Source organism: Dermacentor variabilis, chromosome 7 (assembly GCF_050947875.1).
Source record: "Dermacentor variabilis isolate Ectoservices chromosome 7, ASM5094787v1, whole genome shotgun sequence".
Classification (NCBI taxonomy): Eukaryota; Metazoa; Arthropoda; class Arachnida; order Ixodida; family Ixodidae; genus Dermacentor; species Dermacentor variabilis.
The window spans coordinates 129,105,042-129,119,119 of NC_134574.1; the positions used below are offsets into that span (position 1 = coordinate 129,105,042).

General features: G+C 49.4%; 1 protein-coding gene across 2 annotated transcripts in view; it reads left to right on the plus strand.

Moving 5' to 3' along the window:
- The window catches only part of LOC142587904 (leukocyte elastase inhibitor-like), a 30,813-nt gene extending 17,411 nt beyond the window's left edge, over window positions 1-13,402 (plus strand). For both annotated transcript variants that reach the window (XM_075699257.1, XM_075699258.1), the window contains 2 exons: window positions 479-622; window positions 12,744-13,402. In XM_075699257.1, coding sequence (XP_075555372.1) covers window positions 479-622; window positions 12,744-13,076 — 477 coding nt within the window. In that variant the 3' untranslated portion in view covers window positions 13,077-13,402. The remainder of the gene's footprint in view (window positions 1-478; window positions 623-12,743) is intronic.
- Window positions 13,403-14,078: the final 676 nt, after the last annotated feature.

The following is a 14,078-nucleotide window of genomic DNA, read 5'->3' on the forward strand; positions in this document are numbered from 1 at the left end:
CGCCGGTACGTCAGTGTGACGTCGGGATTCCAAAGCACGTTTTCGCATTTGGGCCGCGTTGGCTGGGTAAAGGTTCTCGAAGCTTGCTATGTTTAATATTTGGTTCCTTTAGAACACAATGTAGTCAGTCTGTACCGCTGTATAAGCAGGTATGCCCTGGAAGACGTCGTCGAAATCCATGACGTCACAGCAACCAAGGTGCGAAAACTTCAATGAGGCGTCGCCACCCGTCTGTCGTTCTTGCGCTTTTTTCTGGCTTACCAAGCGTCTCATTGTGCTAAGAGTGGTGCTTTTTAGTGTCGTAGAAAGGTAATTTACTGATGCACAAGAAACCACTTTTTCTCTTTAGTGTCCCCTTAATAGGCGGCCGTGATAAGTATGCGGACAGGTTAAATTTCTCTGCTATACCTGCCGCGTTAACCCTAAAGCGTTGCTCACGTACACACACACACTCTCTCTCTCTTTCTGCCTCTGGCAGGTTCCGCTTTGCGGCGGCAAGCTGAGCCTGCTGCTCTTCCTGGCGGACAACACGCCCAGCCTGCGGCGCTTCCACAAGCACCTCTCGCTCGAGCTCTACGAGAGGCTGCTCGACAAGATGCAGGACACCGGCGAGCGCATATCGGTGCGGGCTCGTGCGTGCAGGTCGCTCGTTCCGTCGCCAGCTCTGTGCGAAAGGGCACACGCGCGCGATGCACGGTTGCAGGTGTAGTCGGCGACGAGGTATATAGCCTCGGTGACGCAACCTTAGGCAAGCTCCGCCCACAAACATAGGCAGTGCGCGGAGCGCCTAGCCGGCTGGAGTCCACTCGCAGCGTATAACGACTTCGCTTTGCTAACGTAAACGCTAAGGTAACACTGTTGTAAAACGAAAGCTGCTTCGCGCTAGAATGTTACCTTTGGCCGGGCAGCTACATCGGGGATCGCTTGGAAAAGTTGCCTAAACGTTCAGGTTTCAGCCTGAAACGAGTGACGCAAGGACCGATCGGTGCGGAGAAAATTTTTTGTTTTCAGACGAAGCCAATTGCTCGACATCATGTAAATAAGCGAACCTAAGTATAGCTGGCGCATCTATGTTGTAAATTGTGTTTGAGCTGGACGCAGCGCGCACGCATAACCTTTTAGTCCTTAGGTTGTCACCGGCCTATATAGGGTAATAACTCAATACATCGGCACATAAAATGCCTCAACAGCGCGTCCTGGTTCACACTTGAGCGAGGCCGCGGCGGGAGGCGGGAACGAAAGGAAAGAAGGGCACTGTTTCTTCATCTGCTTCCACCCCACATCGTGAAGCTCATGAAAAAAAAAAAAAAGAAGGGTGCTCCAATCCATATTGTGAAACTGGTTGGCTAGCGAAGCTGTGGTATCACCTGATCCGCTATAGACCAATGTGACCTATATAGTCTTGAACTGGGTCCTGCCGAGCCTGAGCGCGACGCCGTTGTGCATACTGACGTTGCTGTTCCTTTCGTCGCATTCGCGCGGCTCTTCACGCGTCCTACCGGTGCCTGGCTTGCTATGGGGAGGAGTCGCTGCGTCCTATACCTATAGCCTGAGTACGACACCGTTGTGCATATTCCCGTTGCTGCTCCCGTCGCCACTCATCGTATTCACGCTGCTCTGCGGGAGTCCTAACTATGCGTGGCCTTCCCATGCACAGCGCTATCGGAACAAAAGTGAAATCAGTTGTTAGGCCATGGTTCTTCTTTTACATATTAAAGTGTAGTTGCGTCGCTTTCTGCTTCATATGCTACAATTGCCGCTCCCCCGGCAACTGCAGCTTATGCAACCGTAATCCGTCCCGGGATACACTTGCGCGGCGGACGCTATGTGCGAAGACGAGCTTTCTGGTTCTTTATTGCCTTTCCCCCGCACGGCCGGCGCCGCGCCACTGCCACGGATGCGCGGAGGCGAGCGTCATCTGGTGGCGGTGTAACGAACCCAGCGGCGTACGCGGCGGGCGTCTCCCGCTGTGATTGGTTGAATTTTTGGCCACGGACACGACAAATGCATATGGGGGTAGAGGTATACAGCTCCGCTGTAAAAAGAAACCTTTATCTGTCTTGGGGCACACCTACGAACAAGATTGGTTTCTTTCAAATTTGATATCCACGCACTTTATCTGTCATATCATCAGAAGCAATGAGAGTATACCTTAAGTTATGAAAGGTAACATGGTCGCCCCATCAGGTTCTTCTGTTCTTCGCTCGCGAGCAATATCAGCATAAAAAGAAGAAAAAAACCTGCATGCAAGAGGCCAACCATGTCTCCTTTGCTTAACCTGAAGGCTGCTCAAAGACTTGCTTTTCGACTCGGTTTTTATTACCAACCCTTATGTTCCAAATGGTGAGAAACGAATTTTTTTTTCATATTGACACGTGAACTCGTTTATCGTTTACGGCATTACGGCATTTTACGTTTCGCCATTCACAGTTTTCTTGCTGTGTCCTCAACCGTTACTACCACGTGACAATATATGTTATTGCTTGCTGAAGGCAGCCCACATCTTCATATTAGCAAGTAACCGTCTCCACGTGGTCCTTGTCGTAGAAAAAAATTTTATTGTCCTACAAACGGAGACAAAGTTGTAACACCACGTGGTAGGCTGGCACATTGACGTTGCACCCCGGATTCTCCTATCAAAAGCTAAATCGAAAAGCACTCCACTTGTGTCTTTTGTCACCCGTGGCGACACAACTATACCTACAGACCGAATTGGTGAAAATTTACACAGAAGCTTCTGACCACTTCCGTATACACATTCTCCGCGACGCATCTTACTTCATATCCCGGGACGAATATGTTCCGCAGTCGCTTCTTAGGGTAGTTTCAAACTAACACACGCAAGTTATCCAGATCAACTGGACATACCCAGGAAATCGGGAGGTTAATTAACCAACATTCAGTAAGTGCTCGGTATAGGACGTCAGCAGTTCAAGCATAAAAAAAAAGAACATCCGTGAGCTTTCCTTCTATAGTAATTTATGTGGTTTCTCGCCGGGGCTCTCTAGTGCGTGCGAATTAAGCGAGAAGCTGAATTAACCGAGGTCGAGTTAACGATGCCGATCACGATGTCGCGTCGCCGCGGACGACCGCAAGACACGCGACCCGTACACAGTCGCCCGCGGATTCGAGCGAGCACCTCCAAAGTTAAAGAAGAGTAGGGCTCCCGCATGGCGTGCCTGCACTTGATTGCGCGCGCTCTCCCAGCCGACGCGACCTCGTTCTCACACCTGCGCGTCGTCAGTGCGAGAGTCGAAAGCGCAGCGTCCATATAGCCCCGAGTCTGCTGCGATTACACAATGAAAGCGCCCGCGAAGGACAGGCTTCGTTCTTTGTGTGCCCGTGTCCGTCATTACACTGTATATACGTGGCACCCTGCCATGCGCAGAAACTTCCCACACTGGACGTCGTGGCTGGAACACGCAACCTGGCAAGCGGTGTGTAAGCAAAACGGGAGGGGACGCGGTGCGCGTTCATTTCTTTGGCTGCTTCCGGAATCGGAAAAGATTGCTCAGAATTTCGGGTTACACTCGTAGTAGGCAGCCCGGACAGGCACTGCGTGGTCAACCAGAAAAGATAGAATCACAGGCGAAAAAAAAAAAAAAAGAGGTATACCGTAGCACATGGATTTATGGTTTCATACCTCCCTTACAAGAGAAATACACGATGCTGCTGTTTGCGCGCGGCGCTGGTAGTGTGCTTCACCCTACTACGGGAATTATGGGTAGCACACGGACTCGTCCCTTTCGCTTAGAACGACCTTCTTGTTTTGACCTGATACAGTCGACCTTCCGTTAACTCCACCTCGGTTAATTCAACTTCTCGCCTAATTCGCACGCACTGGTGAGCTTCGGCGAGAAACCACATGAATTATACTATGGATGGAAAAGTTTCAAATGCGAAAGCACGCCGCTTCGGTTAACTGACCCCTCCCCCTTTTCGGCGCCAAATCGCTAGCGCAGCGATTTTTAGAATCTTGAAATCGCAAGAAATACAACAGACGGTGCTGCTGCTTCCGAATACACGGAAGTTTTTTAATATCTTTTAGTGGGGGGAGAGGGATCTGCGACGCTCCCGTGAAGCCACCCGTTCCTATAGTTGTGTCTGGTCAACATGCTTAAATGCTCAGTCAGTGTTGAAACGTGTCGGCGCTCTCCACCGCATATTTACTGGGTCGCGCTTCAACAGCAAGAAGCGAAAATACATCACGGACTACTTCAAGCAATATATATCTGAATTCGTTCATGTTTCCGCGATTTGTCTTTCGATCTTTCGGATAACTCGATCAAATCTTGTGGTCCCGCAAGGGTCGAATTAACGGGATTCCTCTGCACTGTCATGTTGAATTAACCGCGTGGTAATGATTAGCTTCATTTACACGTTAATTTATACCGTCATATACTGTTTTCTGAACATATAACAAATAAAGATAACTCTCGGAAATATGTCACACGGTCCTCGACTCAGCGTCACTGCCCAAAAGTCATCATCGTCATCATCTAGCGACACGTGTGTCCAGAAGTGCGGAGACATATTTATGCAGTTGAAACTATGTAACATAATGACGTAGCTTCCAACTCACAATGGTCCACTGCTCTAAAGAAATGTTGTGCAGCTATATAGCACGTTACACGGCTGAAACACAAGGAACAATAACAAAATCTGCAGTTCGCTTGCTCAACGAAACTATTCGAAGTTGTGGACAAATCCGTGTACATACCCACCATTCCCCCTAGTGGTGAAAAGACTGAAGCGCCAGATTTTCCTCTGGTGGGTTTAGTAGGAAACTCTGTCGCGATCAGGCATGTGCGTAGAGATCAAGCAGTGCGCGGTCTCGGAAGCCACATCGTCGTTTCTACCCTTTTCCTTACCACGGTGAGGAGCAGCAGGTTAGAGAGTTAGAGAGACACTCTCTTCCGTGTGGCTTTTCCTCTTTTCTCTTCGCTAAATCCTCCTCCTCCATTATGCCGTGACACCTCCGATTGCTTATGACGAGGAGTGTGTCCGAGATATGAAGATGTCGAAGTGCGCATACTCCGCACGGTAATTCGGCGATCGGGATCAGGAGCTTCAACTTGTAGCTCGACACAGTTCGCCGCATAGCACCCAGACAAGCGATGAAGACTGGGGTATACACGTTCGCTATCGCTTGGCCATGTACCATTTCTCTGCACCTTTAGCGGCCGCTGTCGACGACGCTGGTGCAATAAATTAGGACCAGCGACTTTTTACCATATTGGAGGACGTATACAAGCGCAGATTGATAGACGACATGAGATTGGTCCGCTTCAGATATATAACACGTGCTGCTTACAAAAAATATGGCATCCGTTTGTAGTTCCTGAGAGTGGCGTGTTGGGCTAGTTGGTACATGGTTATACTAGGAGAATGCCAGCAAACGTGAAAGTAGAAAAAAATCGAGAAGCAGACATAGACAAAGCGACAGGAAGATGGCTGGTGGCTTTCTAGCCGCCTTCCTGTCGCTTTGTCTATGTATGCTTCTCAATTTTTTCTACTTTCAAGTTTGCTGGCATTCTCCTAGTTTGTAGTTCCGTTAGAAGTTGTAAGCTTCGTGTTTCAATTCTTTATTTATATCTACAAAATTTGGACGATCTTTGAAGAACAGTGTAAACCATATACATGAAAAATCTGATTCCCACAATCAGCAAGATCTATAGCTTTCTCTCTTAAATTCGTCAAATATTATTTAATCGGTTCGGAGTATTTGACAAATTGATTGCGTTTAAGCATTTCCCATACATTTGAATATGATGAATGCATTCGAATCGATGACAACCTAACAATGCAGCTGCAAACGTACCTCTGCCCGACTAAAAGTTAATTTCTATACATGCGCGAGCCAATGACGCTCGCTCAATCTCGTGACGTCAGTCGACATGCGAACGGCTCCTGATGTCGGCGTCTCTCGTTTCGGAGCGATGAGCGCCAAGAGCAAGGGCAGTGCGGCTTTGTGGGCGGAGCTTGAATAGAATTCTTTGACATACCATCATGGAGCATATCGTTAAGTCGAAGTTTCCCCAGGGTGAACCTTGTTATTTTAATTGCCTGCGTGCGCTATACTTGCTAAAATCGGTATTGAAGCAGATTATAGACAACTGTGCACTGCGGCGGGTTAACGACGGCACTTTGGACAGGTCGTGTATTCCCTATAGCCCGGCCAACCCCACCACCGGCATGCGGCACCGACGACAGCGCCACGCATAGGTGGCGCTACAGTTGCGCGACCGGAAATTCCTAAATAATAAAATATGAGCACTTAAAAGTTGGGGGAGAAGGGGGAGAGAAAGGCCGGCTGGTTAAGGCGGGCGATTCCGTACACTCACCCGGCCAGTGCAGACGATTCCGTGCCTCGATATATTGCAGAAGACAGCGCAGACGACACCTCGTTCTGCCTGCAGAAGTCAGCGCAGACGACACCGTGCGTCGTTGCTGCGGTAGTCACTGCAGACGATTTCGTGCCTTGTTATGCAGCGTACACAAGCACTGTATGAAGCCAGCGGCAGAAGGCGTCCGCTTTATTTCCTGCCGAAGCAGACGGCAGCTGCTGCCCCTGTGTGAGCTCTCCGAACGCACGCAGCCAAAGGCTTGCGGAGACCGACGGCTTGTGGACCGATGGGTCGTCGCCGAGTCTCGCCGCCTGTAATGAGACGAGAGGGAAAGCGTAACCGTAAATTATGAGCGAGAGTTGGGAAACTCATTTTATTAATTTTATTTTTTTCACGCAGCAGCTGGGAACTGTGACGCCTCTCGGCGATGGAGTTTAACGGCCCATTGGTTCAAGTGGCCGCTTTGATACAGCTGCGCGTTTTGTTGCAGTAAACGAGCGGCCCGGCCCATGCGGTCCCCTACAGGTGTAACGCGCGCGGTAAACAGACGCGTGACCGAGGAACACATTCAGCTTGTTTATGCTGAGGCAGCTAATAAAATTACAAACTAACAAACACTTATTTTTCCTTCATGTCTAGAGTTCACGTATTCATTGGTGGAGTCGTCCACTTCACGAGTCCTTATGTGCTGTACCAGAAGGCTGTGTGCTTTGTGTGCTGTACCATGTTGGTCGTGAGCTCTCAGCGGCGTTGAACCATTAGCTTTAGAAGCGGCGTCAGATTGGGAGGCCAGAAAATAAAATCGGTTCATTTCGTGAGGTATTCCTTCATCCAAAAAAAAAAAAATGCTGCTTAACAGATTGACGTGATTCTTGGCCCTTCTTCTTGTCTTTGTACAGTGACATACAACATATGCATACATGTGTGGCTTGCCATACTTGCTGTTTTGTGAAGAATGCAGAAAACTCGGCACAAAGAAACAGTGACGTGGCTATACAGACGCACACAAAGTTGTGCAACTTATTTATTTATCATTCATTTATTTTGTTGTGATACTCTCAGGGCTTCCTTATTAAGCATCATTGAGAGGAGGCACTAGAATAATAGTTAGAAGTACAAAATAATGCACCTAGCAACATTATTGGAAAACGAGAAAAGAACTTAAGGCAGCCGCAGCAGTAAGAAAAGCAACAACAAAATAAAGTAATACACAGATTAACAATCAGCACAGATGTCCAGGAAACGCTGCTATGAAATCAAACAAATAGGCATGTAATGCGTATTTGTTTGATTGGAGAGGCGAGGTACATCATGAGTACCTCGTCTCAAAACTTGAGGTGAGGTACATCATGCGTAAGTTTCAATCACACCATCCAATTATAAAGATATACATAAAAAACGGGCGCTGCTTCACGTATATACGTGGCCCACGTTAGCGATGTTTCATTTATACATAGTACGCAAGCATCGTCAGAATGTTATACAAGAAACAACAGCAATGCGCACGTGCACAAGAAAGAAATGCTACATACAAGCATTTTAACACGCAATACGAAAATAGTGTCGCTAGTCGTGGTGAATTTTGGCGTTACGCAAGCTAAGCCGAAGGGCGTGGAATCAAATGCCGGCCACAGCGGCGGCCGCATTTCGATGGCAGGGGGCCAAGTGTAAAAGCGCCCTCGTGTACCGTACATTGGCCGCACGTTAAAGAACCCCGAATGGGCACAAAATTAATCCGCAGTCCCCAAATACAGCGTGCCTGACAATCATATCTGGGCTTTGGCACATATAGAACCACAGAAATTAACTAATCAATCATTCTTTCTTTTCTTTTTTTCGCCTCATTTTGTGCCCCTCGGGATACTCAGTATACAGGCGACACCGAAATCCGGCCCGGCAGGCAAGCGTTCTCGAAAACTTCTTTTACCGACGCCCCCCTCCCCCCTCTGACCTCTTCCACCCCTTTGGAATGCTACCGCCACCCGTTGGAACCCAACCGGCAACTTGATCAGCATTATAACGGCGCAGCCGCCGAGCCACCAGCCACGGGTGCATACTGAAACAATCAATCACGACGTGTTGAACTAAGCCCCGCAACAATGAACTATCCTGTCGCACCGCTAACTTCGTGGCAAACCTCCGGGACGTGATCCGTCACCCTATTCCGTACACGCACTCTCTTGCGCAACAACTCCCCGCTTGTTCAAAGCGAAATTGTGAAACAGCGCAGCTGCAGGATCTTCGACAACCGCTCCCGAAACGCGCGCAGACGTACAATCCGGGGCCTCCGTCGGCATTTCCCTCTGGAGTAGACCGTAGCAGCAGCCGCGCAGGAGAGAGAGAGAGAGAGAGAGAGAGAGAGAGAGAGAGTGCGACCAGAATAGAAGCTTTAACCACAGCGAGCACTAGCATCGTCACGCGTCAGGGTGTCGAACCTCGGCTCGGCAAAAAATCTTTCTCCGGGACTTGGCGGCACTTTCCCGTTACTCCCCCATCCATCACGAGACACCTCCGTGGATATAAGGCGACGAAAAGCTGGAAGGTCCTCGAACAGAAGAGATTGAGGCATGCAGACAGGAAAGAAACGAAGACACAGGGAAAGACAAAAGAAATAAGGGAAGACGGTAGGGGGATCGACAGACTGACGTAAAAGAAAGGAACGAAGGCAACGGGGACGTGAATTAAGACACGGAATAGAAGATAAAGAAGACGAGGCGGGAGAATGAACTGACACAAAGAAGAAAAAAGCGAGAGAGAATAAACGAAGACCAGAGAAAAGTGAATGAAATATCTCGGATGCGCGCTCCTTTACGCATAGAGTGCCTCACTATATTACCTAGAGGGAAATCTGGCGCTACTGCGCTGTGGTATGCATGGGAATGCCGGTATATGGTGACCGGATTGACATCGTTCTCGGAGAGCCAGGCGAGCACCGTTCCGTCTGTCACAATGATAATTTTCTACTAAAAAAAAACGTAAAAAGCTGTTTTAGCTTTATTATGACACAAAATCAGGTTTTGTTTAACTATGAGTAGTTGTTATTGCATGTACAATGATATATGAAACAAAAAAGTATCAGCAGGCCGCTAAAGTTGGAGGACAGACGACAAGATTCGCGCTCACTTTGGAGCAGTTTGTCGTCTGTTCTTGCTTTTCTTCGCTTGGTTATGCATTGTAGGTGGATGTAATATGCGTGAATGGAAAACATTTTATGAAGATTTTACTCTAAGAATGCGTTATTTGTGTAGCGCCATATCCACGTTTTAGAATAAGCCTCTTACAACACCAGCCAACACAAGCCTCGTAGACACATACACATACGCCGTCATTCCCATGACGGCACGGCGCCCCTTAGGAAACTCCCATAGACGGTGGCGCCAGATTTCCCTCTAGGTGTTACAGTGAGAAACTCTGTGCCTTTACGCAAGCGTTTCATTGCCGCCATCTTGGGCTGTTAAGCCTATCGGAAAAACCCATATGGCCGATATCCAATACCGCTGAATGTGAGCATATAGGAACATACGGGTTTTTTCTATGGTATCGTCATGTGTTCATAAGGGATTGTTGGCTATAAGGCATATGTTCCTTTCGTTGTTTTCTATAGGAAACGCTGCCGTTTTCTATCTGTAACAAGTGCACGGTATACCGCACCTGATTCATATACACGGAAATGGTTGCACGAATGCGTTCGCGAGGTTTCCTGACCACGTTAATTTGTCATCACGGCGCACAAAACCGAGTTTTTTTCTTCTTCGTAACAGCGGAAGATAAGCGGCGCACACATTACTAATGGAAGATTAAATAAGATCGCATATGCCCCGTCCCGCCAAGTTCCGTGCGATGCAGCCAACACTACATACACTTCAGAGCTCGTTTCAGCCGATCGCTGAATACAGCCAGCTGCGCGTCCCACAAAATGGATCTGAAAGCTTGCCTATTGCGCGCTGCTAACGCTTCCGTGACGCTTCCATTATTCACTCGGCGGATCAGAGGCCGGCAGTGGAAAGGTCCTCCTTACGTTCTTTTTAATCTGGGCTGACTGACGCGCGACGTTCGCCGCGCTGCACGTAATTAAGGTGAGACGCGAAACGGCGGGAAATTAAAGAAAAAGAAAAGATATAAAGGAAGAAGAAGGGGGAGGAAGCGCGAAGCGGGGAAAACAAGGAGGCTTGGAAATCTCTCTCTCTCCCAGCACCTCGCCGGCACGCCAGGCGCTTTTGCGGCAGCATCCGCGCTAGCGATCGTCCAGAAAAGAAGCCGCCGCTTGCAGCGGCCGCGAAACCACTGCTGCTGCCCGCGCGCTCCGCGCAACGTCGACCGGCGTGAGCGACGACAGGCCTGCCGCCGGGCAGCGCCAATCAATCGCAATATATACCCCCGCCGACACTACACCCTCCCACACTTCACCGTTTCTTCCGCCTTTTTTCGCCGTCCCCCTTCCCAACCAACGCGCCGCGCCCCATAACCTCCCGCTCGAGGGCAAAAGCGCGCAAGCTTCGCACAAAAAGCTCTCCTGCCGGTGCGCGCTCCTACGGACACGGTTATTTACTCGCGCGGACAGAGTGGAGGAGAGACACTCGAGGGGAGTGCGAGGAGGTGGAGGAAGGAGCCAAGAGGAAGCGGGCGGAGGAGGAGAAAGTGAGAGAGACAGACGTTTGTCGAGGATTAATTCGCGGCGGCGGAGTCAGCGGGCGAGGAGGAGCCATGATAGCGGATCGCCACCGGCGGAAGGTTTCGCCGCCGGCGGCGCTCTCGAGGGGGCGGGCGGTCGGCTGCTGCCATCTCGCGGTTTTGCAGCTCTCCGCACGACAGACAGACGCACATTAGAGACCGGGCAGGAGCTGAGGTGTTGCTCTCTCGGCGCCGGAAACCGACCGCTGGCTTCTTTACTTCGCGTCGTTCCCGTGGAGATAAACCTGGAGACGCATCGCGGTGGGGGCATCTGACGTTAGAGACCAGGATCACAATGTGTTTCTTTGTCGGAAGGAGGAGCGAGTAGTGAGCTGTGATACCGATAGGCGGCGCTTTGTTTGGAAGGAACTCGACAGAATGCGTCTGTCAGAGAGAGAGGGAGAGGGAAATGTGCATCACAACCACTTCCCTTAGAGTTAAGGTGACAGCTGTCGCCGCAGTGATGGCCAAATGGGAAGCCTATCAGTATCTATTCAACCGATGGGGCGACGTGTTGTGCGATGTCGGAGCAGCCGACCATTTTATCGGCGGTTTGTGAGATGTCAGGTCGTGCTACCCAACGTTTATAGAAAAAGTATCTATAAACGTTGGTGCCACCCACGGTCAACCCTACTCAGGATTCAGCTTTGGCCTTTTCCTACCTGATGACTTGAATACAAGTCATGCATAGAGCCCCATCTATCTTTCCTTCCTTCCAAATACTTCCTTAGGACAATTCATTCATGGGCTACAGTTGCTGCACTAAATGTATGATTACGGTAGGCACGAACACGGTAACCTTTTAAAAGGGAGCATTTTAAAATTTATGCAGGTAAGAGCGGCCCTCTGTTCTAAGTAACGTTAATGTGGCTTGAATAGTACTAGCTGTACTGAAATACTGTTAATATGACGTATAATGTATACATGAGTGGGAGCGAAATTTATAGAAGCCAATTCTAACTGTCGTGCCAAGTGTTACAGTATGTAAAATACGACGCTCGAACCCAAATTTAGGTGCATCTTGCCAGTCCAAATTTTGTTAACGTCGATGCTACATTCAGACGTAACGAAAAAGTGACCAGAACATTCAAGCCTATGCGGGGCCATTAGTTACGGTAAAGAGCGTCGCTTAATTTACTTACAAGAATATGAAAATACACAGCTTTATAAATGTAACTAACCATGTTTAGATTGTACAATCCTCCTATCCGCATGCCTGTGTCATACCTAACTCCCATTCAGCTATTCATTAAATCATTGCATATCTTTACATATGTATCTCGTATATACAGAGCGATATACAGGCCTTTGTATATTTCCAGTTTTTCTTACACTGTTGTCGAACTATCTGAAATTGACGTGCCGAATATGTTTGTAAAGCGACCGATATAACTGATGTACTAATTAATGCATGCATTGTTGTCCACAGGAATAAACATTTCGTTCGAGCTTATATACGCAACTCACGAAATCGACCATGTGATACGTACTTGTAGGAATTGTGAAAATGCTTTTTTTTTTTTTCTTCTTCGCTGCACCACTGCTCATCCCTTACGGTTGCGCCACTTTTCAGTAGGTTCAAGACCTCGTCAGACTTAATTCTGTAGTTCTCGCCTCCGACAGGAATATTATTGTATTCTTCCTGCATACAAGCAGGTTCGATTTGATTCGAATCTATTCAATCATTCATTCTTTCATTCGGCGTGCCTCGCACGGTGCGCGCAGGTGCTGGTGCCGAAGATGCACCTGGAGGAGATGGTGCAGCCTTCGTACGTGCTCAAGCACATGGGCTTCCTCGACCTGTTCGACGAGCACGCCAACCTCGCCGGCGTGGGCCAGAACCTGTTCGTCTCGGACATCATCCACAAGGTGGCGCTGACGATCGACACCACGGGCGTCACGGCGGCTACCGCGGTGTCGCTCTCGCTCACAAACTTCTACACCGAGGAGCTGCCCAAGGCGTACCGCGACGCGGCCAACACCCGGCCCTTCATCTACTTCCTCAAGAGCCAGGAGACAGACCTCATACTCTTCGTGGGCGCCACCCAGGACATATGACGGTCGTCGCGGTCCAGGTGCCGTGCGCACGGTATACAGAGAGCGTGCGCTTGCGACGGTGGCGTCCCCACGCGGCTGCGACGGCCGTCCAGCCACAGTGCAAGGTGGCGCCCCCACGTGACTGTCACTTCGCAATGGAGTGTTAGGCACCGTGCGACTAGAGGCGGCGTGAACTACGAGTGAACGCGCTTCTGCGGACTTCGGTGACGTGCCACGCATACCCGAGTGCCCGCGACCGTGGCTTTTTCTTATTTTCTTTGCGGGTGTGCTTGCAATACAAGCACGCGGCAGCGCCTCTTAGAAATATATTTTCGAAAGCTTGGCTATTTGAAGTAATTAGTGTAGCATGCTCCGAAGCTCTTCTTCGGACGGCACCTCGTGGGTTACCATCTGCAAGTTGCAACCGACATAAAGGTCTTGCAATGCAAGACTGCAAGTTTGTGCAGTCCGATCGGAAGTGGGTTGATCGCTCTCGGAAGGTACACAAATACTGAGGAAAAGTGCAACTACTACTGGTCTTTTAAGGGACTATAAAAGGCGAAACACTGAATCAGCCTAGTCTGCTAGGGAGTTCATTGAAAACTCCATTTAGAGCGCGGCTCTTGGGCGTCCGTTCCAGCGTTTCGCGTTGGCGTCGTCCCTCGGCGTAACCGAGCGAACGAGCACAGCGAAGGATGAAAGAGCGAACGCTGAGCGCAACGGGGGATGAAAGGCGGCAATAGCGAAGAGAGCGCGAGGAGGAGGGTGTGGCCAAAGTGGAAGAAAAGCGTATAGTAGGCCGCGCAAGACGGGCTCGGCGGCGTCGACCACTACGAGATGGTGCCAGAGTAGCGCGCCGTCCTGTGTTCACCGAAGGCATGCGGCGAGCGCGTCCACCGATATATATATATATATATATATATATATATATATATATATATATATATATATATATATATATATATATATTGTAGCGAAGAGATTGTAGAAGAGACACTAGTGGGTTCAGCGCTACTGGCTCTA